General features: G+C 46.1%; 1 protein-coding gene across 1 annotated transcript in view; it reads right to left on the bottom strand.

The window, feature by feature from the left end:
- Positions 1 to 23,164, bottom strand: part of ABCC1 (ATP binding cassette subfamily C member 1 (ABCC1 blood group)) — an 852,279-nt gene that overhangs the window by 625,672 nt on the left and 203,443 nt on the right. The window contains exon 7 of the mRNA XM_077448931.1: positions 10,316 to 10,447. Within this exon, the coding sequence (XP_077305057.1) occupies positions 10,316 to 10,447 (132 nt within the window). The remainder of the gene's footprint in view (positions 1 to 10,315; positions 10,448 to 23,164) is intronic.

Here is a 23,164-nt window from a genome sequence, read left to right as displayed (position 1 = left end):
AATAGCCGCTCACCAAGGAAGGGTAGCTCCGTCAAGGCTTTTTTAGATGCCTGGTCCGCAGACATGCATTTTAGCCAAATCAGGCGCCGCAGCACCACTGCTGACACTGAAGCACTGGAGAGCAAAGGAAGTATATCCAGGGCCGAGTCACAAACATACTTAAGGCCGTGCACTAACCGGTCTGCCAGTTCCACGCAGACAGGAGTAGCCTGCTGCTTCTCCAATTCATGGTGCAAATGTTTTGCCCATTCAGCAAGTGTCTGCGACACTAGTGCTGTGGCCAGTACTGGTCAGATTGCTGACCCCGCAACAGTAAACAAGGAACGGGAAACTGCCTCTCTGTCGGTAGGGTCCTTAAAAGCAGGAGTCCCTTCTACCAGGATCGTGGTTTCTTTGTTTAACCTGGATAATGGGGGGTCCACAACCGGAGGAGCTGACCATTTTTTAAGAAGGCTCTCCTCAAAGGGGTATCGCACCGCCATTCTTTTGGGGACCGAGAAGATCCGTTGCGGGCTACCCCATTCCTTGTATATGAACTTATCAAAATAATTCGGATATGGAAACAGCTTAGGTGTATGGGCTGGCTTATGGGACCCAAAAGGGACTGCTACTTCAACAGAGGATCCTGCTGTATCCTGAATTTTCAGGGTATCATGCACAGCTGTGATAAGTGCTCCAACTAGCGTTTTGTCTTGGGCTGACCTGGATGGGGAATCCTCCACACTGTCCGATCGGTCCTGGTCAGCATCATTCGACACATCAGAGCAGGGGCCGCCAGTCGCTGTGGGGCCAGAGTCTGCGTCAGAGCTCTCCCCGGAGGACAGGGGGTAGGGGCTGCTTTTTACCACCTTTGCACCCACACACATCCTTCACCCTGGCAACGAACGTTTCAAGGACCGCCGACAAAGCAATGTTTGCAGACAAGCCGGTTGCAATTGCAGGAGTTGTGGGGAAGAAACACCAGTTTCTGAAGCCATGCTGACCAACCCTGTCTGCCACCCTTGGGGACTTAAAACAGGTGCACAATGCCACCCTCCTAGCTGCTGCTGCAGACTGAGGGGCCCTCACTGCAGGACTCACCATCCCGCCGGAGAGCTGCGCTGTTCTGTTACAAACAAAGTGGCCACCCTGTATAAGGGACAAACACAGGGAAAACGGCCACCGACCATGCTTTCCACTGAGATACACAGAAAATGGCCGACAAGCAACTGTACACAGTGAATTAACAAAGATAATGGCGGCAGAACAGCGCTATGGCGACAGCACATGCAGAGACCACAGACACCCAGAGTAGCCCCCAATCTAAGGTCAGAGCTCAGGAGGACCCCTGGCTCAGATACACACACCTCAGCAGCTCAGCCATGCAGCATCCCCCACGGGGGGGGGGGGGGGGGGGACAGGGAGAGAGGAGAGGGACTCCCTAGTCGACTTCCCAGAGAATGCCCAGCTGCTCTATTCCGCTGAGGCAGGAAGGGCTGTACTTTACAGTCGGACGAGCTGGGGACATCCCATCACAGACTCACTCTTGAGCAGTACGGGGTGGATGCTGACCACGGCACACTGTGACAAGGACATCGGTAGTCTGGTCATATGTGTGCCCCAGAGCGTTGCTCTCACCGATTGCCCCTGGAGCCTGAGGGACATGTTGTGGCCGACCCAGCACGTAGCTAGGATCTGCACATGCTTGATGGCCAGGCTGGGGAGACTAGATTTCCAGCCCGTCACCCAGCTGGCTGTTGATAGCAAATCACAGGATCTTAAAATGTTGCGCAAAAGGCAAATATCAAGAAAATTCCTAGGACCGATGGTCCCGCAGGGAGCCTAGGTCCTTAACTAGACAGAAAAAAAAAACTGAGCTGCAGGAAGCAGGCCGAGGGGTTATTACCAGAGGGACTGACCCCTGGGCGGAACTGAAAAGTTCTGTTTTTCACATTACATGTTCTGCCTAGTCTTCTCCTGAAGGTGGCGAAATAACCCTACGGTTAAGATTACTAGAGCGGTGTCCATCAATGAACAAAAGAGAAAACAGGCATATGAGTGCCAAGTTTCCCGAAGGGGGACTGTGAATCAAAGTTATCAGTTGCAGGGGAAACCAAACATGATGAAGTGCACTCCTGGATGGTCAAACACAAAATGACTGAGGATGAGGGGGAGGGACTTAATATTTTTCTGGTTTGTTTCCTGTTGAAGGCGGAGTCAATCTTTAAAGTAGCTGTCATGGAAGACGATGTAGGAAAATACCTATTCCCCTTCTCTGCCCAGCCTTTCTCTCTATATGATATAATGTGTGTTGTCAGCAGGACAGGAAATTGGTGTAAATCACTAACTAGACAGAAACAACAAGTCAGGGGTTATATGAATAAATGGTGGTATTTGCATTGTGCAAAATAAGAGACCGTGTACCGTGAGAGCAAAATTAATAATATATATATAAGAGGTATAAATTCAAATATATCAAACATATAACCGCATAAATTAACGTGATCAATTCCTTGTGCAAAAACGTGACAAAACACAATATCAAATAAAAAAAGTCAGTGTCAAAATACAAAGTGATAGGTGACAAATTCAAAAGACCATGTCAGGTATACAAAATGAATCCCACTACCAAAATGGAAAATGAGTGCTGGAAAAAAAAAGACAAATCTTCAGTGATGACACCTGTGTATCTGCAAGCTGCTCACCTTACTGCCATAAGGTATACAACATGGATAAGTCACAGGTGCAGTATTCAATGATTCCCTCCTGGTTTTGATAGCTTTTTTTTATCTTTCTTGAGTGGTCTCAGTGGCAGGTTGAAGTGGTTGTAAACTCTACCAAAACTTCATATTTAAATCAACATTTGTCAGGCTATTGATGGCTGCCTGTTACATTTCACTTTAATCTTGTCACAATTCATGCTGCAAACTTTCACTACGTCACCGGCGCATGCTCAGTTTGTCATTTGATTAGCGGCATGCGATGTGTGCCGTTTCCCTAACAGCATGCCGGGTATGTGTGTTCCATCGAGAACGGCACAGCTAGGAAGGCTCGCAATACTGCTCCTTCCTTCTCAGTGTCCTGGTTCTCCCGCCATTGCACATGCACGAGATTTTGACAGGGGAACCCAGGAAGAGCGGAACATTACATCCATAGCAAAGACAAAAGATGCCGCTGCCGATTCCCGGAAGAAGATCTTTTTTTATAATACGAAATAAAGGTGGTTCTGAAGCGTTTTTAACCACTTAAGCCCCGTACCAATTGTCAGTTTAAGGACCAGAGGTCTTCTTACAATTTCACACTGCACTGCTTTAACTGGTAATTGCACGGTCATGCAATGTTGTACCCAAACTAAATTTGCATCCTTCTCTTCCCACAAATAGAGCTTTCTTTTAAAAGGTATTTGATTGCCTCTGCGATATAAATTTTTTTACAATATAAAAGGAAAAAGACAATTAAAAAAAAAAAAAAAAAAAAAAGATATTTTCTACTTTTTGTTGTAAGAAAAATCGAATAAACTAAATTTTAGTCATACATTTAGGCCAAAATGTATTCAGCCACACGTCTTTAGTAAAAATGTCAATAAGCGTATATTTATTGGTTTGCGCAAAAGTTATAGCGTCTACAAACTAGAGTACATTTTCTGGAATTTACATAGCTTTTAATTTATGACTGCCTCATTTCTTGAGGTGCTAAAATGCCAGGGCAGTGACCCCCCCCCCCCCCAAATGACCCCATTTTGGAAAGTAGACACCCCAAGGAAATTGCTGAGGGGCATGTTGAGCCCATTGAATATTTTTTTTTCCTCCCAAGTGATTGAATAATGACACAAAAAAAAGTTTATAAAAAGTTATCACTAAATGATATATTGCTCACACATGCCATAGTTATATGTGGAATTGCACCCCAAAATATATTCTGCTGCTTCTCCCGAGTACGGGGATACCACATATGTGGGACTTTTTGGGAGTCTAGCCGCGTACGGCACCCCGAAAAATTCCTCACTACCTATTACAGTGTCGAAGGCCATAAAATGCCAAAATAACACAAACCCCCCCCCCCCAAATGACCCCATTTTGGAAAGTAGACACCCCAAGCTATTTACTGAGAGGCATGTTAAGGCAATGAAATATTTTATATTTTGCCACAAGTTGCAGGAATATAATTTTTTCTTTTTTTTGCACAAAGTTGTCACTAAATGATATATTGCTCACACATGCTATGGGCATAAGTGAAATTGCACCCCAAAATAAATTCTGCTGCTTCTCCCGAGTACGGGGATACCACATGTGGGGGACTTTTTGGGAGCCTAGCCATGTACAGGACCCTGAAAACCAAGCACTGCCTTCAGGATTTAAATATAAAACGCTACCAAAAAAAACTGTTAGCGATCGCAAGGATCAGGCCTGACTCTGCTAAAGCTGCAGTTATGTGTTTAGTGTTTTGTAAGTAATGGATCGATACTGCACTTGGGCGGGCTGGGCGGAGGGGCAAAATGCAGGTGCTAGCAGGTATCTGGGCTGATCCCGCTAACAATGCGTTTTTTTGGAACCCTAAACTGCTGGGAACGCTAGTATAGATCAGATATTGATCTGTTCAGATACTATACCACTACGGGAGGTGTATGCTTTGCGCGTGGGTGTTAACGGTACTGGCACTAACCTAGCGCTGCCTGGGGCGACGCAGACCCCGACCCTAAAACCTAATTGATATCACCCGCCGGGTGATCAGGGGGTTAAACCTTTATTGGGTAATAAATGGTGGGTGCCCTGATGCTATAAAAAGCAAACTAACCAGAGTCACCCGTAACACTTATACGGTGATAACTGGTGAAAGGGTTAACTAGGGGCAATCAGGGGGATAAAATCTTTATTAGGTAGTATATGGGGGTCCCTGACGCTATATAAAAACCTGACTGGGAACCTAAATAACTAACTGGCTAACCAGCGTCCCTAGTGACACTTATACGGTGATCGCTGGTGAAAGGGTTAACTCTAGGGACAATCAGGGGGTTAAAACCTTTATTGGGTAGTATATGGGGGTACCTAGTGCTATAAAAACCTGGCGGTGAACCTAAAAAAATAACTAGCTACCTAGCGGCATCAGTGACACTAATGCAGCGATCAGAAAAACGATCGCTTAGTGACACTGGCAAAAGGGGGTGAAAGGGTTAACTCTAGGGGCAATCAGGGGGTTAAAACTTTATTGGGGGGTAGGGGGGCTACCCTGGACCTAACACTAACTGCCCTGACACTTTTTACTGTCACAACTGACACTAAATGCAGTGATCAGTAAATAAATGATCACTGCAATCAGTGACACTGTGACTGGGGGGGGGCAATCGGGAGGTGATTTGTGTGCCTATGTGTACCTACATGTCAGTGTAGTGTTGGTGCACTTACTATTGTGTTCTCCTCGCAGTCCGGTCAAAAAGACCGCCCCGAGGAGAATGGCATCACTTCCTCCCTGCCTGTGTTTACACTACACAGGCGGGGGAAGCTTCTCATTCGCCAGGAGCGATCGAGAGGGGATGGCCAGAAACCAACAGCCATCCCCTCTTTCCGGATCGCTCCTGAAGCGAAACGGACCGCCGCAGCCAGCGGGAGGGGGTCCGATCGGACCCCCCACCCGCTGGAAGGCAAGCGCGTACATGTTAGTGCATGTCGGTGCCATTGTGCCGACGTACATTGTCATGCGGCGGTCCTTAAGTGGTTAATAATATTACAATGTTGAATGACTGCTAATACATTGCTTGTTTTTGAAATATTGTCATAAAAAAAAAAGCAAGGTTTACTTCCTCTTTAAGGCTAGGTTCACAGTGCTGCGATGCGGGAACGCCGCGAATCCGCGGCGTTTTCCCGCATCGCACACCTCCCGCCGGCAGTTCACACTGCCCTATGCGGACGGCTGGGGGTGTCAATGTTATGTTAATGACACCCCCAGATCCGTCGGCATATCGCAGTGCGATCTGCCGACTCGCACAGGAATCGGATCGCATGGTGTGAACCCCCATGCGATCCGATTCCGTTGCGGACCCAAAAAAGGGTCCCGTGCGAGTTTGCTGCGGGACCGCTGCGAGTTCAGCCATACTATCTGTATGGCTGAACTCGCAGCGCTACGGAGATCGGATGTGATTTGCTGTGCGAATCACATCCGGTTCTCCCCCCGCAGCGGTGTGAACCCAGCCTAAGGCTTATAAGAGAAAATAAAGCTCATAGCATAATTCCATAAAATAAAAAAGGGGAACGAATGAAAGCAGACCCAAAAAGTGATACACTCACTTTTTAAATTAGAAGCATAAACGTCAATCCACGAATGCCGTGTTCGCAAGCCTCTGCATATAACCGTGGTACTGCCCTTGGTCCAAAGCCCTTCTAGTACAAGCTCTGTATATTGGTTTATTGGTTTTAAAAATGGGAGAGAGAGATGCCCTTAGCGCAAGCCCGTATTTAGAAAATTTATTAAGATAGCAACAATGAAACAAAATCACATTTTGAGTAAAAACATGTGCAGCCAACCACGAGCACCGAGCTCGCCTCCTTCCGTCAAATGAGAATGGTACCTAGTGCTCCAGTCCCGACGCGTGTCAGGACTAAATCTCATATATTAGTTTCACCTTTTAAAGTTGCATTAGTGAAATAAATGAACTTTTGCATGATATTGTAATTTTTCAAGTATCACCTGTATACCTCTTATACATATGCATTATTAATTTTGCTCTCACAGTACACTCCCTCTTATTTTGCACAGCACAAATACCACCATTTATTCATTTATACCCCTTTGTTTTGTTCAGGATCAGATTTACAGGTGTTTGCAGCAGTACCCCCTAGATTTTAGATATCATTTTTAGACAGTGCAGTAGTCATTCATTTACACGAGTCAGGGGTTATAGCCTTTCCCCACGCCATTCAAAACTAAGAAAAAAATAACGATTTTGTCTGGACATACAATACAGTCTTATTTAATATTTTGTAAAAAATAATGCCTTTGGGTAGTACTATCATGAAGTTAAATATCTATGCAACTACTTTGCGCTCTTGCACACAGGCACGGAGTGCATGGGCATATTCCTAGAATAGAAAATTTCCTATTCTGGAACATGCAAGTACACTATTTGTTTACGCACGTGAGAGCATATACCCAAGTATGTCCATGGGTGATTGTACCTTGCACCTTGGCTTCCAGGAGCCCTTCGGTCTGGCATGGATTTTAAGGGGAACCCAACAACACAGTTTTTTTTCGGTCCTCCCCAAAATCCATACCAGACCCTTGTCCGAGAACACAGCCCAGCAGGTCAGGAAAGGAGGTGGGGACAAGCAAGCAACCCCCCCCCCCTGAACTGTACCAGGCCAATGCACTCAACATGGGGGGTTGGGTGCTTTTGTGGGGGGAGGGACCTGCGCCCCTCACCCCAAAGCACCTTCTCCCCATGTTGATGAGGACAAGGGTCTCTGCCCGACAACCCTGGCCCTTAACAAGAGGCAACCAGATTCCTGCCCCCCCCCCCCCCGCACCCTATGTGAATGAGTATGGGGTACCCCTACCAATTTACCTAAAAAAAGTGACAAAAATAACAAAACGCTGTACACAGGTTTTTAAAGTAATTAATTAAGGCAGCTCCGGCGTCTTTCTGATTTACTCTCCCCTCTCTGGCTCTTCTGCCTCTTCTTCTCCCCTCTCTGGGTCTTCTCCCTCTGTTCTTCTGATGTTGACTCGACACTCCCTCCCGCTCTAATACTGGGTGCGTGGTGTGTCACTACTTATATTGGCATGGGGTGGGTGTCACCGGGTAACGTCATCCAGAAGCCCCTTATGGCATTACGGCGCATGATGGTGCTGTGATGTCATAAGGCACGTGGCCTCTGGATGAAGTCACACGGTGACACCGGCCCCATGCCAATATAAGCAATGCCACACCACCCTCCCAGCATTAGAGCGGGGGAAGAGAGCTTTGAGTCAACATCGGAAGAAGAACAGAGGGAGAACACAGCGGAGACCCGGCAAAGGAGCGAGAAGACAGCAGAGAAGACCCGGCAGAGGAGAAGATCCGGCAGAGGCAGAAGACCTCACAAGAGCTGGAGAGGGGAGAAGTTGGAAGAGTGTAGAAGAAGTTGGAAGAGTTGTCGGAGCTGCCTTAATAGAATACTTGAAAAACATGTGTACTGTGTTTTATTTTTTACACTTAACTAAGGGTCTGGTATGGTCTTGGAGTAAATTCACTTACTAATAGTGAATTTTTTGTTTAAGAAATTACATTCATTTCAACATTGAGTGTTAAAAGCAAATGAAATTGAGGCATTTGCAAACGACATTCAGCAAATGTACTGAGAATTTTTATACAAATGTTTGTTAGAAAAATTATACAAACATTTGTTAAAAAAATCTAGCTTTAGACAGCTGGCATCAGAACAGGTGTTCCTACAGTTGTGTTCGTCAGAGACAATGATTATCAGGACAGATGTAGAGGGGGTACATTTTTCCAGCAGAAACATACAACAATTAACTTGTTTGATGTCAAAGTTTACATTTTCATATTGCACGCATTTGCTTCCCAGATGACTATTTAAATTAATCTCACAAAATTATAAACTTTATAAATTATAAACTTTGTGATCAACTATGGGCAAGCATATCCTGTGAATTAGTGATGCACCGAAATTTCGGCCGCCGAAACATATCGCCCGAATATGCCCTTTTTGGCAATTTGCCGAAAGAGAAGAACGGCCGATAATGGAGCCGAAAATGGGGCGTGGCCTGGGTGGGGGCGGGGCTCCGCCCCCGCCCCTGGTGACGCCCATCATGGGGGTGTATAGCGCAGGAGAGTCACCTCCACCACCTGTTTCATAACAGCGCCGGGAACATCACAGCTTTCATTTCAATTGCTGTGTGTTCCCGGCCGTGCGCCGTCACACACAGCCCCTCCCCCTTGTCCGGGCACTTAGACAGATCATCCGCAGGATTGGACGGATGATCTGTCTATCAAAGTGCCCGGACAAGGGGGAGGGGCTGCGTGTGACGGCGCACGCCTGGGAACACACAGCAATTGAAATGAAAGCTGTGATGTTCCCGGCGCTGTTATCAAACAGGCGGCGGAGGCGGCTCTCTTCCCTGCAAAATGGCACACACTGGCTGCAATGGGGCACACTGGCTGCAATTGGCTGCAATGGGGCACACTGGCTGCAATTGGCTGCAATGGGGCACACTAGATGCAATTGGCTGCAATGGGGCACACTAGATGCAATTGGCTGCAACGGGGCACACTAGATGCAATGGGGCACACTGGCTGCAATGGGGGATGCCTCCTGTACCACGTCCTCTGTCTCTGACCATCTTCTGTACCACGTCCCCAGTCTCTGACCATCTTCTGTACCACGTCCCCAGTCTCTGACCATCTCCTATACCGTGTCCCCAGTCTGACCATCTCCTGTACCGTGTCCCCTGTCTCTGACCATCTCCTATACCGTGTCCCCTGTCTCTGACCATCTCCTGTACCGTGTCCCCAGTCTCTGACCATCTCCTGTACCGTGTCCCCAGTCTCTGACCATCTCCTGTACCGTGTCCCCAGTCTCTGACCATCTCCTGTACCGTGTCCCCAGTCTCTGACCATCTCCTGTACCGTGTCCCCAGTCTCTGACCATCTCCTGTACCGTGTCCCCAGTCTCTGACCATCTCCTGTACCGTGTCCCCAGTCTCTGACCACCTCCTGTACCATGCATGCAGTCTCTGACCACCTCCTGTACCATGTCCCCAGTCTCTGACCACCTCCTGTACCATGTCCCCAGTCTCTGACCACCTCCTGTACCATGTCCCCAGTCTCTGACCACCTCCTGTACCATGTCCCCAGTCTCTGACCACCTCCTGTACCATGTCCCCAGTCTCTGACCACCTCCTGTACCATGTCCCCAGTCTCTGACCACCTCCTGTACCATGTCCCCAGTCTCTGACCACCTCCTGTACCATGTCCCCAGTCTCTGACCACCTCCTGTACCATGTCCCCAGTCTCTGACCACCTCCTGTATAAAAATATTTTTTTAAAACAGTCATTTTCGGTATCGGTTTCGGTTTTCGGCCTAGTGTATTTTTCATTTTCGGTATCGGTTTCGGCACCAAAAAACCCATTCGGTGCATCCCTACTGTGAATGTCAATCACTGCAGAAGTATATGGATTGTATAGTTCCATAGTTAGTTTGGATGAAACAAGACACAAGTCCATCGAATACCCAGTTTTGAACTGCCAATCATTGATCAAGTATGGGTCCTTATTTGTGATGCAGGTCGTGTGACTGAAGAATCATCCATGTAGCGGAGACATAAATCAGGGTTGTTAACTTACTTTTTAGCTTTTATGTACTCTTTTTCCCAGTTCTTGGCCAAGGCAGGGACAATTTCCACTGAGGTGTCTTCTTTGTTAAGTGACCATAAATCCTTAGTTTCCAGGGGCCTTTTGTACCCCTGAACCATCATCCTAGGGAAAAAAAAAAATGTTTAATATATTATATATATATATATATATATATATATATATATATATATATATATTAGCTCATTGATACTGCTAGAGCCCACGCCCGCTTCATTGACAATAACACAAACAGAGTTAACACTTTATTTAATGTACTGCACTGTGTTGACATATTGTAAATGTATGCAACTCCAATAGGTGGTTTGGAAACAGCAACAAAAGTGTTGACTATACTTTGTGCCACTCCAAACAGAGTAAGGTATGTTGTATTCACTCATTGTAATGGCCTATGTCAACACTCTTTGGGTTTGGGCCAATGGCATTAGTTTGAAATCAATTGAGACATGCATCTAAAATCATTCAGGAAAAAAAAATATGACAGGTGCATTTGACCTCTTTCAAGCGGGTTCTGCATTCCTATAGACCCAAACAATGAAAACCCCCATCATATTTTGATCTTGAGGATGCCTGGCATACATGCAACAACTTTAAAACTTTTTTTTCTTTTTTTTAAAGGCATGCAGTGACTGTGTGTGTGTGTATATGTATATGTATATGTATATATATATATATATATATATATATATATATATATATATATATATATATATATATAGTTACATAGTTAGTAAGGTTGAATAAAGACACCAGTCCATTCAGTTCAACCTGAGTGAGTGTCTACAATTGTCCCTATCCCTGTACATTGCACACTCACATTGGTTACCTCATGTTATAAATAGTTGGAGCACAGTACATAAATAGCAGATAAAGATAAATGGTTAGAAAAAGAAAATGGCAAAAATGTTAGTAAATAAGATACAAACCTGCATTCATTGGATATCCCATTCTGTGAGGCTAGCACACAACTGCGTATACACATTGAATACAGATGCTCCTCATTTACCAACATTTAAAGGGGTTGTAAAGGTAAAAGTTTTTTCACCTTAACGCATTCTATGCATTAAGGTGAAAAACCATTTCACAGTGCCTACGCCACCAGTCCCCCCGTTTTACTTACCTCACCCCTCGAAAGTCCCGCGCTCGCCCCCGCCGCCCTCTTCGCCGCTCAGCCTGGCCGCTGATTGGCTGGAGTGGATGGATTGAAGCCAATGCAGCCATTAGCTTGCGCTGCTGTCAATCCCATCCAATGACGCGGCGCGCCGGGGGGCAGGGCCGCGTGAAACAGCGAGCGGCTATAGCCGCCTGCTGTATCACGGGAGCGCGCCCGCAGGTGCTTTTCACCATGCGAGGGAGCTCGCATGAACGTGAGAAGTACCTGCGGGAGGAAGCAGAGACAGCTGCCGAGGGACCCCAGAAGAGCAGGTTCGGGGCCACTCTGTGCAAAACAAGCTGCACAGTGGAGGCAAGTATAACATGTTTGTTATTTTTTTTAAAACATATAAATTTACTTTACAATCCCTTTAATTTTCTGCTCCGTGTGACAGTATTGTACAGAGTATATTTCTGTGAACAGGTTTCTTCTTCTTGCATTAAACTAGTGATTGTACCTCTTGAGACTTATTTCTGGCCTACTTATATGGGAGCAAGAATTAAACTCCCAATTTAAAGAGCAACGCCACTTCTGTTGAGAAAAAAAAAAAAAAAAAGAAAAAAAAAACATCCCCCTTTAGGTGATGCTGTATATGTACAATGCTAGGATTTTTAACAAACTTTGCTATTCTGAAGAAATCCCTGTTTGTTTCTCTGTGCTCACTGAGTCCAATGGGAGTGGTTTTATAATCAATCAGCTGCTGCACCTGCAGTGCTCTAATGAGGAAAATTGCAAGGTCTGCATCCATTTAGGCCAGGTTCACACTGGTGCAACATACGCTCCAACTTTGGGAGCACATGTCGCATTACATGTATAAATCCATGGTTCTCCATGAGAGCCGTCTTAACAGGTCCAACTTTGAAAAATATTTCTGCACTACTTTTGGTCCAACTTGGGTACAATATCAGCCCATTGATCTGAATGCAAGTCGCATCCAAGTCAGATCATCATCTTAACTGATCTGATTTGTGCTCTGAGGATCTTAAGAACCCCATGCCAAAAAAAAAAAAACAACGAAACTGCGTGGTGCCCTTCACCCAGGACAAGACCCTTGGGATCTGGTATGGATTTTAAGGGGAACCCCCATGCCAAAATACAAAAGTGTGGTGCCTCCCGCAGAATTCAGCCCCTTATCCAAGCATGCAGCCTGGCAGATGTGGGGGAAGGGAGCGAGAGCCTTTTTGGACCATACCAGGGCACATGTTCTCAACATGGGGGGTGGGTGCTTTGGGGCAGGGAGGCTCTGCGCCCCCCACCCCAAAGCACCTTGTCCCCTTGTTGATGGGGACAAGGGCCTCTTTATGACAACTGTGGGCAGGGGGCTTATTGGAATCTGAAAGCACCCTTTAACAAGGCCCCCCCACCCCCAATGTGAATGAGTAGGGGTACATTGTATCAACCAGAAAAGTGTCAAAAATAAAAACAGTATACAGGTTTTTGACAAAGTTATTTATTAAAAATGAAGAATGTCCCCTGTCGTAGCGCCAACTTGTCTTCTCCATCTGGTTCTTCACCCTCCACTGCTGTCTTCCCTCAGTTCTTCTGCCGGTTCTTCTCCCTCCACTGTCTTTTCCGGACGATAGTGCCCACAGTTGTGCAAGCTCAGTTCTTTACCGATTCTTTTATAGCCATGGGGTGTGGCCAATCGGTGGTGTCACCCGGAGACCCACTGTGAAGTCACTGTTCCATCATGCCCCCAGGTGGTGATGTCACAAGGAGGCAGGGTCTTCGGATTTGACGCTACCAGATGGCCACACCCCATGTTATATGAGAACCATCAGAACGGAGATCACAAAACTGCGGGAGTTAGGTTTGGGAGAAGACATCAGCGGAGGGAGAAAAAAAACGACAGAAGAACCTGAGGAAGAAGACATCGGCAGCAGATGGAGAAGAACTGGAGGGAGAAGATAGGTTGAAGCTACGATAGGCGACTTTCATTTTTAATAAAGGACTTTAAGAATCGTTCTTGCCAAACCAATCTAACCTTCTATGAGGTGGTGAGTTGCCAGATAGATAAAGAAGGCCTGTAGACGTGGACATGGTGTATCTGGATTTTGCAAAAGCATTTGACACAGTTGACCATAAACATTTACTGTACAAAATAAGGTCCCTTGGCATGGACCATAGGGTGAGTACATGGATTGAAAACTACAAAGGCAAGTTCAGAGGGTGGTGATAAATGGGGAGTACTCTGAATGGTCAGGGGTGGGTAGTGGGGTCCCCCTGGGTTCTGTGCTGGGACCAATCCTATTTAATTTGTTCATAAATGACCTAGAGGATGAGGATGGTGTAAACAGTTCAATCTCTGTATTTGCAGATGATACCAAGCTAAGCAGGGCAATAACTTCTCCGCAGGATTTGGAAACCTTGCAAAAAGATTAATTAATGGGGTGGGTAACTACATGGCAAATGAGGTTCAATGTAGAAAAATGTAAAATAATGCATTTGGGTGGCAAAAATAGAAATGCAATCTATACACTGTGGGGAGAACTTCTGGTGGAATCTAGGATGGAAAAGGACCTGGGGGTCCTAGTAGATGATAGGCTCAGCAATGGCATGCAATACCAAGCTGCTGCTAACAATGAAAACAGAATGCATTAAAAGGGGGGATCAACTTCAGAGATGAAACGAAAATCCTCCCGCGCTACAAGACTCTGGTCCGGCCGCACCTGGAGTATGCTGTCCAGTTCTGGGCATCAGTCCTCAGGAAGGCTGTACTAGAAATGAAGCGAGTACAAAGAAGGGCAACAAAGCTGATAAAGGGTCTGGAGGATATTAGTTATGAGGAAAGGTTGCGAGCACTGAACTTATTCTCTCTGGAGAAAAGACGCTTGAGAGGGAATATGATTTCAATATACAAATAACATAGCGGTGACCCCCACAATAGGGATAAAAGTTTTGCAAAAGGGAGTTTAAAGTGGTTGTAAACCCTTACAACACACTTTGACCTACAGGTAAGCCTAGATTAAGGCTTACCTGTAGGTCCAAGAAATATCTCCTAAACCTACACGGTTTAGGAGATATTTGCCGAAAGACAGGCACTGCTGTCTACGGCGCATGTGCCGTAGACAGCGGCACGCAGGCGCACTGAGCGTGGCATCGTCAACGTGCGCATGCACGGGAGTGACGTCATCGCGGCTTCACCGAATGATAGCGGCCGAGCAGCGAGACCCCGAGAAGATGGATGCGCCGGACTACAGGGGATAGCGGTGACTTCACTGACTGCTGTGTCAGGCAAGTGACACATAATGGACTACTATGCAATGCATAGTAGTCCATTATGCTTTGCCTTTGCAGAGAATGAAAGAGGAAGTAAACTCATCAGGGTTGACTTCCTCTTTAACAAGACTCGTGGATGTGGAATTCCCTTCCACAGGAGGTGGTCTCAGTGAGGGGCATTGATAGTTTCAAGAAACTATTAGATAAGCACCTGAACGACTGCAACATACAGGGATATACAATGTAATACTGACATAATCACACACATAGGTTAGACTTGATGTGTCTTTTTCAACCTCACCTACTATGTAACTATGTAAAAACCTGTGTACGGAGGGGCGTGACGGGATGGAGGAGAGGGGAGTTTGCTAGTGTGCGAGTGCGGGTGTCTCGCCTTTGCCCTCCGTCCCCGTGCGAGCTGACGTCTGAGCCGTATGTCTGGGCGAGATTTGGAGCCTCTTCCTGCCATTCCCGACCTCTGTGCCACTCCCGGGTGGTGCTCGCCTCTAGAGACCCGTGGCGAAAGGGGATCGCGCTGGGAGCTGAGTGGAAGCCAAGCGGGGGGGCGTGGCCCCAGGAGACAAGCGAGAACGGCGTCCTTTCTGCAGCCTCCCGCTGGGTCTCTTACTCACGCTGGATACTCGCACTGCATCTATTGGATGGTCTGGGAGACGGGCAGCAGCGGTGAGTGAATTAACGAGGAAGACTGATATATAAATAGACCAATTGGACTGGCAAGAACGGTGGAGGAGAGTGTGGGGAAGGCATAGCCTGACGGGGACTATAACAGCTGAGTGGGATGCAGAGGTGAGAGCCTGCCCCTCTTTCTCCCCCCCCCCCCCCCCAAGATATAGCCAGCTATTCTATGGACGTATCGGCTGTATGAATATTTCTGTTAGCAACAGGTGGAAGGGGAAATGTGAGAGGCTCCCCTCCCGTTAAAGTTTGTCAGAGATACAATCTCCATTGATCTCGTTGAATAGCCCGGACGGCAAGATCATTACGGGGGGGGTAAAAAAATACATACCGACGGAGAAGTACAGGATCGGGGGGAAAAAAAAGAAAGGAAAAGGAAAGGAAAGATTGAATTTTGGTCATTGCCCATTCATTTCTTCATCTTCACTTTCATTCCATTCCCGCTGCATAGGAAACACGAACTGGATGGACTTGGATGGTCTCCTCTCTAGACCTGCTGATATTGAAAACACTAAGGATGGGTGAGAGACAACGATGTGGTTTTGTTTTCTTTGTTCTGCTATTGGAACTGCCTGCTCTTTTGCTTTGCTTCTTTTTTTTCTAGGTAAAAAAAAAAATTTTCCTTTTTCACTTTTTTTTTTCTGGAGGTAGGGAATAGGAGAGAAAAAGGAAGGAGGGGGAGGAGAAAGGAGAAGAAAACAAAATCAAGCCAAAGTAGTATACACCAGCACGTGTACTTCATGAGTTAATATAATGCCTTCTCAGCCCACTATAAAAGGTTAGCCAAGCGGCAACAAAACTGGACAAATTTGTCCACATCCCAGGCCAGGGCCCAAGCCAGACTGCCCCTAAAAACACGCAACAGGCTCATTCTAATCGACAATCTGGGGCCACAGGGGTGAGGAAAAGCCAGGACCAGCACCAACCATCAATGCAACCTAAGGCAGGGGAACTGGCAGGAAGATATCAGGCTCGGCCTCCTGAAATGGCTGTGGGGATTTCTCCCAGGGACATCTCCTGGGGATGGGGCCCCGGGTGACCCTGAGCCATCATTAAAGGAGGTTCTGCAGGCAGCTAATTCCTGTCGGAAATTCATCAAGTGATATGACTGTCCAATTTAAAACAATACATGAGGAACTATTATTCATTAGACGTGACTTAAAAAAAGTTCAGGAAAGGACCACAGCCCTGGAGGGGAGATTGGGCTTGGTTGAGGATGATCTTGCCCCCCTTAAACGCGAGATAAGAGCACAACTGACTAAACAAGATGTTAATAGGAATGAAATGGAAAATAGGATGAGAAGGAAGAATGTACATATAGTAGGATTTCCAGAAAATAGTGAGTACAGACACCGCTGCTTTCCTTGAAAAATGGTTTCGAGATTTGTTTGGCCAGGAGTCTTTTACACCGTTTTTTGCAATTGAGAGAGCGCATAGAGTGCCTACTAGACCCTTCCAGTCTGGAGCCCATCCAAGACCTCTCTTGGCCAAAATATTGTATTACAAAGACAAACTGACTATCACACAAAAAGCTAGGGAGATGGGTAACATATTGTATAATGGTTCCAGAGTATCGATATATCTGGATTTTTTTCCAGAGCTCCAGAAGAGGAGAGCTAGATTCGGAGAAGTAAAGCGTAAACTACGCCAAGCAAATATTATATACGCACTGCTCTAGCCAGCCAGACTGTGGCTAACCTCTTCTGAGGGGACTACATTTTTTGATTCTCCTGAAGGGGTAGAAGAATGGTTAACCCATATCGAGCAACTGTAAAAAGTCCTGGACCATTTCCAAAGGGATAATTATATTTTTCTCTCTCTCTTTGAGACTATTGCCGCGTACACACGTAGCCGACTATCCGGCGGACTTAGTCTGGCGGACTTCCCGCCGGACTGTCCGTCCGACTTTCCGAAAGGGCTACTTGCCCACGCACGGCACTTTTTCAGCGGACTAATACAGCGTACTAAGTCCGCCGTACTTTTTAAATGAACGGACTCGCCCACACGCGGAGGAAAGTCCGCTCATTTCGAGCGCATCTCCAGCTAGGCGGGGCCCGCGAAGGAGACATCGCTGGCCCCGCCACCTGGTATGGACTTAAAGGGTTACCTCAACGCCGAAAAAAATCGGCGTGGGGTCCCTCCAGGTCCACATCAGACCCTTGTCTGAGCACGCTACCCGGCCGGCCAGGAAGGGGGGGGACGAGCGAGCGCCCCCCCCCCCCCCTCCTGAGCCATACCAGGCCGCGTGCCCTCAACATGGGGGGTGCCTTGGGGAAGGGGGGCCGCGCGCCCCCCCACCCCAAAGCACCTTGTCCCCATGTTGATGAGGACAAGGGCCTCTTCCCGACAACCCTGGCCGTTGGTTGTCGGGGTCTGCGGGCGGGGGGGCTTATCGGAATCCGGGGAGCCCCTTTAATAAGGGGCCCCCCCGATACCGGCCCCCCACCCTATGTGAATGAGTATGGGGTACAATGTACCCCTACCCATTCACCTGTGAAAAAAAGTACAAGAAAAAAAAAAAAACACAACACAGGGTAAAAATAGTTTATTGCACAGCTACGGGGGTCTTCAGTCTTCGGGGGGTCTTCTCGCCGGACTCCTCCGCTATCTTCTTCTAGCTCTTTTACTAGCGGAGGAGCCCAGCTTTCTTCCTCGCCGCCACCCTCTTCTTCCGACTTGGGGGTCTTGTCCCCCTCTTCCGTTCTTCTGCCGGGCCACCGCGCCTTCTTCTAGCTCTTTTAAAGGCGGTGGCCCGGTCTTCTGTCACCGCCGCCTTCTGTTCTTCTCTTCAGATGTTGCCTCGTCGCATCCTCCGTTCCCAATGGCTCCGACGCGACGTGTGGCGACTTATATAGGGACATCACCAGATGATGTCCCCACCCATTATGGTGTCACAGTCCCAGAGGATGCTGGGACTGTGACATCATAATAGGCAGGGACATCATCCGGCGATGTCCCTATATAAGTCGCCGCACTTTGCGTCGGAGCCATTGGGAGTAGTATGTTTTTAACATTACTTAATACTAGTTTGAAAAATAGTGTAGAGATCACTTATTTATGTTGGCAGCTTCCTGATTCCATACTGATTACTCTGGGAATTTAGGTTTAGGTTGTGCGCGCTAGTATTTGTTTTTTTAAGAGTATTTATAATCGCCAATGTCTATATTCCACCTCTTTTCAATACAGAGATTTTGTGTGAGTTGGTAGAGTTTATATTGGACAAGCCAGGAGTTCCATTACTGGTTGTAGGGGACTTTAACATGGTCATTGACCAGACTTTAGATAGGTTCCCCGAGAGGATACAACGGGGAGGCATAGTAGATGGTCGACTATCCCAGTTCATGGAGGAGGTGGGTCTGAAAGACATTTGGAGATTACAGAATCCGAAAACCCAGAGTTACTCCTGTTTCTACAGGTCACACTCCACTTCATCAAGGATTGATTTGATACTGGGAAACGATGAGGCGATTACGACGGTGAGTGGTCTGAGATATATGCCAAGAGGCCTCTCGGACCACTCGCCACCTCACCTCATTGGAAATAGGGGAGGGAGAATACCTTCGGGAGTGGAAAATTAGCCTCTCCTGGTTGGAACTCATGGGAGATGCACAGGAGGTTTTGACCGCACTTAAGAGAATGTATAGTTTTGAATACTGGCACAGCTCCACAGGGGGAATTGTGGGATAGATTGAAAGCTTTCCTTCTAGGGCTTCTGAACCAGCAAATATCTCAAATCAAAAAACAGTCTAAGGATGGGGAACAACAGGCATCAAAAAGAGTGACATATACGGAAGAACAATACGTCAATGATTCGACACCTGGGAATGCTAAGCAAAGCTGAGAACAAATGTATCTTCCAAAAACAAATAGCCTTTGGTGAGGGGGAAAGTATAGACCGAATGCTGGCTCACTTAGCTAGAACAAATTCCCCATCCTCAGTTCTGCCTATGATCACCATAAGGGAAGGTAGGACATCCACATATACACCGGAAATAGTAGATAGGTTTAGAGATTATTATATGGATCTATATAGCTCTGGACAGGAGGAGGTGAGGGAAATAATGGATAGTTTCTTTGATGAACTGTCGATCCCTTGTCGCTCAGAGGAGGATAGGGCTGTATTGGACAGCCCGATAACGCTAGTAGAGATCCAACGGATCGTGCAGGAAATGTCAGGACAGAAGTCCCAAGGCCCAGATGGTTTGCCCGTTGAGATTTATCGTCGCTGCGGAGGGGTGCTATTTCCTGAACTGTTGAAGGTTTTTAACTGGGCGGCAATGAAAGGTGAACTGCCGCGATCTATGACGGAATCTACTAGAATAGTGATCCCTAAGGAAAAGAAAAATGTGCTTCACCCCTCTTCTTATAGACCTATAACCTGAACGCCGATATAAAGATCTTGGCAAAAGATCTTGGCGGCTAGATTAAATAGAGTTATAGAGAAACTTGTCCACCCTGATCAATCAATCATGATTTATTCCTGGTAGGTCTACTAGTATAAATATACAACGGGTTTATTTAAAAGTACCCTCTGTTGAAGATGGTCCCAGAGCTATACTCTCGTTGGACGCCAAGGCCTTTGATACCCTGGAGCAGGGATCTCTCTGGAGGGTTTTGAGAGAATTTCAGATAGGCCCGACCTTCATTAAATTGGTGAAGCTTTTATATGCTTCACCAGAAGCAAGGGTAAGAGTGAATAATGAACATTCTGCCAGGTTTCGATTACGGAGGGGGACGAGACAGGGGTGTCCTTTGTCCCCCCTTCTCTTCTCCCTTGCGATCAAACCTCTGGCTGTGTCTTAGGTCTTCCTTAGGGATTAAAGGTTATAAAAGAGGGGTGGAGGAAGAAAAGGTATTACTGGTCGCGGATGATCTCCTTATACTCTTAGGGGATGTACAACAATCATTGAAGGAGACCATGTGTACAATTAGTAACTTTGGTCGGTTTTCTGGTCTCAGGATAAACTGGGAAAAATCTATCCCATTACCAGTCGACCCGCTGGATCGCCCCTTGCCCCAAGAGTCCAAACAGCTACAAATAGGAAGTCACATTAAATATCTGGGTATAAAAATTTCTAAAGACCCTAATCAATATATAGCCGATAACTTGAAAGCACTATTAATTAAAATCAAGGGAAAAGTTAAAATCTGGAAAAAACTTCCTCTGTCTGTGGCAGTTTGTTGCAATTTAAATCATATTTTTTACCACAACTATTATATCTTTTGCATAACTCGCCGGTTTGGATCCACAAGAAATGGTTCCACAAGATAGACACCATTTTCAGGGAACTAATCTGGAAAGGGGGAGCAGCACGTATTAGTTTAAGCACTTTACAACTCCCAATTAAGGAAGGAGGAGTTGCTCTTCCACATCCCTTTCGTTATTTTCATGCGGTACAGCGTCAACATATGAGTGGTTGCCAGCCGGCAGGGAGGAGTAGGAAACAGGACTCTGTTGCAGAGTTTCTTACATAATTTGGCGGTAGAGGCTTTGGAAGCAGGGACCCATTTACGGAGACTCCCCACTCTTGACTTAATGACAAGAGACAAAGGGAATTTTGGACTATAGAGGATTCACAGAATACTCCCCCCTATGGGAAAACAATAAGTTGGTAGAGCTGCAAAAAATGGGCCCAATTAGGGAATGGTTAAGACTGGGTATAAAGCATATTCAGATATTCCAAAATGGAAAGTTCAAGTCTTTTCAAGAACTAAGGGAGGATTTTGCAATCCCGAAGAGATCCTTTTTTAGATATCTACAAATTAGACATGCAATGGCAGAACAATTTAGAGAGAAGATAATAGAATGGTGTACTATTCCGTTATTACAAATTTTTAGAGCCAAGTCATCGAAAGGTATAATCTCCAAAATCTATCCACATCTACATAAAGGGAGTCGGGAGGAAATAAAGAAACGATTGTATAGGCAGAAATGGGAAAGGGATCAGAACCACAATGGGCAAGGATTCTCGAATTGGCAGCGTGGGTTTCTCTATCCATGCCCCAGAGGAGGTCTCTATTTTGACTATATAGAATATATTACACTCTGCAAAAACGGTTTAGGTTTGGTAGAAGACATGACGCTAAATGTCCAAGATGTGGTAAGACAGAGGGAGATTTAATCCATATGTTTTGGAGATGTCCCAAGCTATTTCAAAACTGGAGGGTAGTAGACACTATAGCTCAGGTGTTTGAGGTATCCATCAATATGGACCCCATGGTATGTATACTGGGGTGAGTAGAGGGAGAGGGAGAGGGTAACCCAAAAGATATCAACGTAGCAATTTTGAGATGCCTCTTCCAGGCTAGGAAACTTATAGCCCAGAAGTGGCATTCTTCTTCCCCTCCTTCTAGTAGGGAATGGGAACAAAATATGAGTGTGGTGAATTTAAAGAAAGGACATCATATATTAGACAAGGAGCATTTAAGAAATTCAATAAGATTTGGAAAAGGTGGTGTGAGAAAAAGGAATGGGGAAAGTAGCAATATATAAAAGCGAAAGGACTGTTAAATTAAGTGAGAATAGCAAGGAATGAATGTGAGGGAGACTGGTGTAGAGAAAAATGGCTAGGTAATATGTAAGCAAGTGAGATGAGGGATTATTGGAATAGTAAGGGTAGAGGGTAAAGATTGAGTTAGAGAGTCATTGAAGTTGCATAACCTCCCTCTTTTTGGGGGTTCTCTTTGCCTTCTCTCTATGTGGTATGGTTATAGTTATTTTTTTTTTTCCTATCATAAAACACAAGTGTATGAAAGAATGGATTGTTTTATACTTGTTAATCAGAAACGAATAAAAATATAAAGTATAAAAAAAATAAAAAAAACCTGTGTATTGTTTTTAATTTTGACACTTTTCTGGGTGAATGAGTAAGGATACAATGTACCCCTACTTATTCACATGGGGGGAAGCGTGACCCAGGGATTCTAGATTCAGATAAGCCCCCTGCCCACAGACTCCCACAAAATCACCGCCTAAGCTTGCCGGGGAGAGGCCCTTGTCACCACCCCCATGTTGAGGGCATGTGGTCGGTATTGTCCAGGAGGGGGAGCAACTTGCTCACTCCCCTCCCCTTTCCTGAATGATCGGATAAGGTTCTGGTATGGATTGGGGGGGGGGGGGGGCACACCATTTTTCTGGCATGGTTTTTCCCATTTAAATCCACACCAGATCTGAAGAGTCAGATATGATCCTGGGGGGGGGGGGGGGCACCCCATGTCTTTTTTATTTTGGCACCAAGCCTCATACCAGATTCAAAGGGCCTGGTGCAGTCAGATCAAAGCAAGATCCAATTCACTGAAGTCACATAGAAGACGGACATGAAGTTGTAGGGCAAAGTCGGGTTGACTTCCATATAGGAGCAGTGTGAAACCGGCCTTAGATGTGATTTCCTATTGGGATTATCTCACCAAAAATGACATTTATGTTGCAGGGGCTGCCAAAAATCTGACAGTGCATACTTTTGGAAAAATCAGTGAGCCAATCACACAAGTAGGAAATTAAGTTTCTGGGGGGCGTTCTGTACACAGTGTACAGAATGCCTCCAGGTAGCCATATTGCAGAACATTACAGAGCTGTAGATTGAAAAGCAAAGGGAATTTTTAATAAGCTTCAATTACAATAAGACTTGTGTTACAATTGTACATGTTATATTTTTTATTTGCGATTATTTTCCCCCATTAAGCTGATAGAATATCAGATCCAAAACTGCAACAAAAAAAATGGTATTAATGGTTGTGCCCTTATTTTCCACATA

Source organism: Lithobates pipiens, unplaced genomic scaffold (assembly GCF_037356315.1).
Source record: "Lithobates pipiens isolate NorthernLeopardFrog02 unplaced genomic scaffold, aLitPip1_a1.2 Scaffold_22, whole genome shotgun sequence".
NCBI classification, from domain to species: Eukaryota; Metazoa; Chordata; class Amphibia; order Anura; family Ranidae; genus Lithobates; species Lithobates pipiens.
Note: the sequence above shows the minus strand (reverse complement) of the source record. Positions and strands in the feature narration are given on the sequence as shown.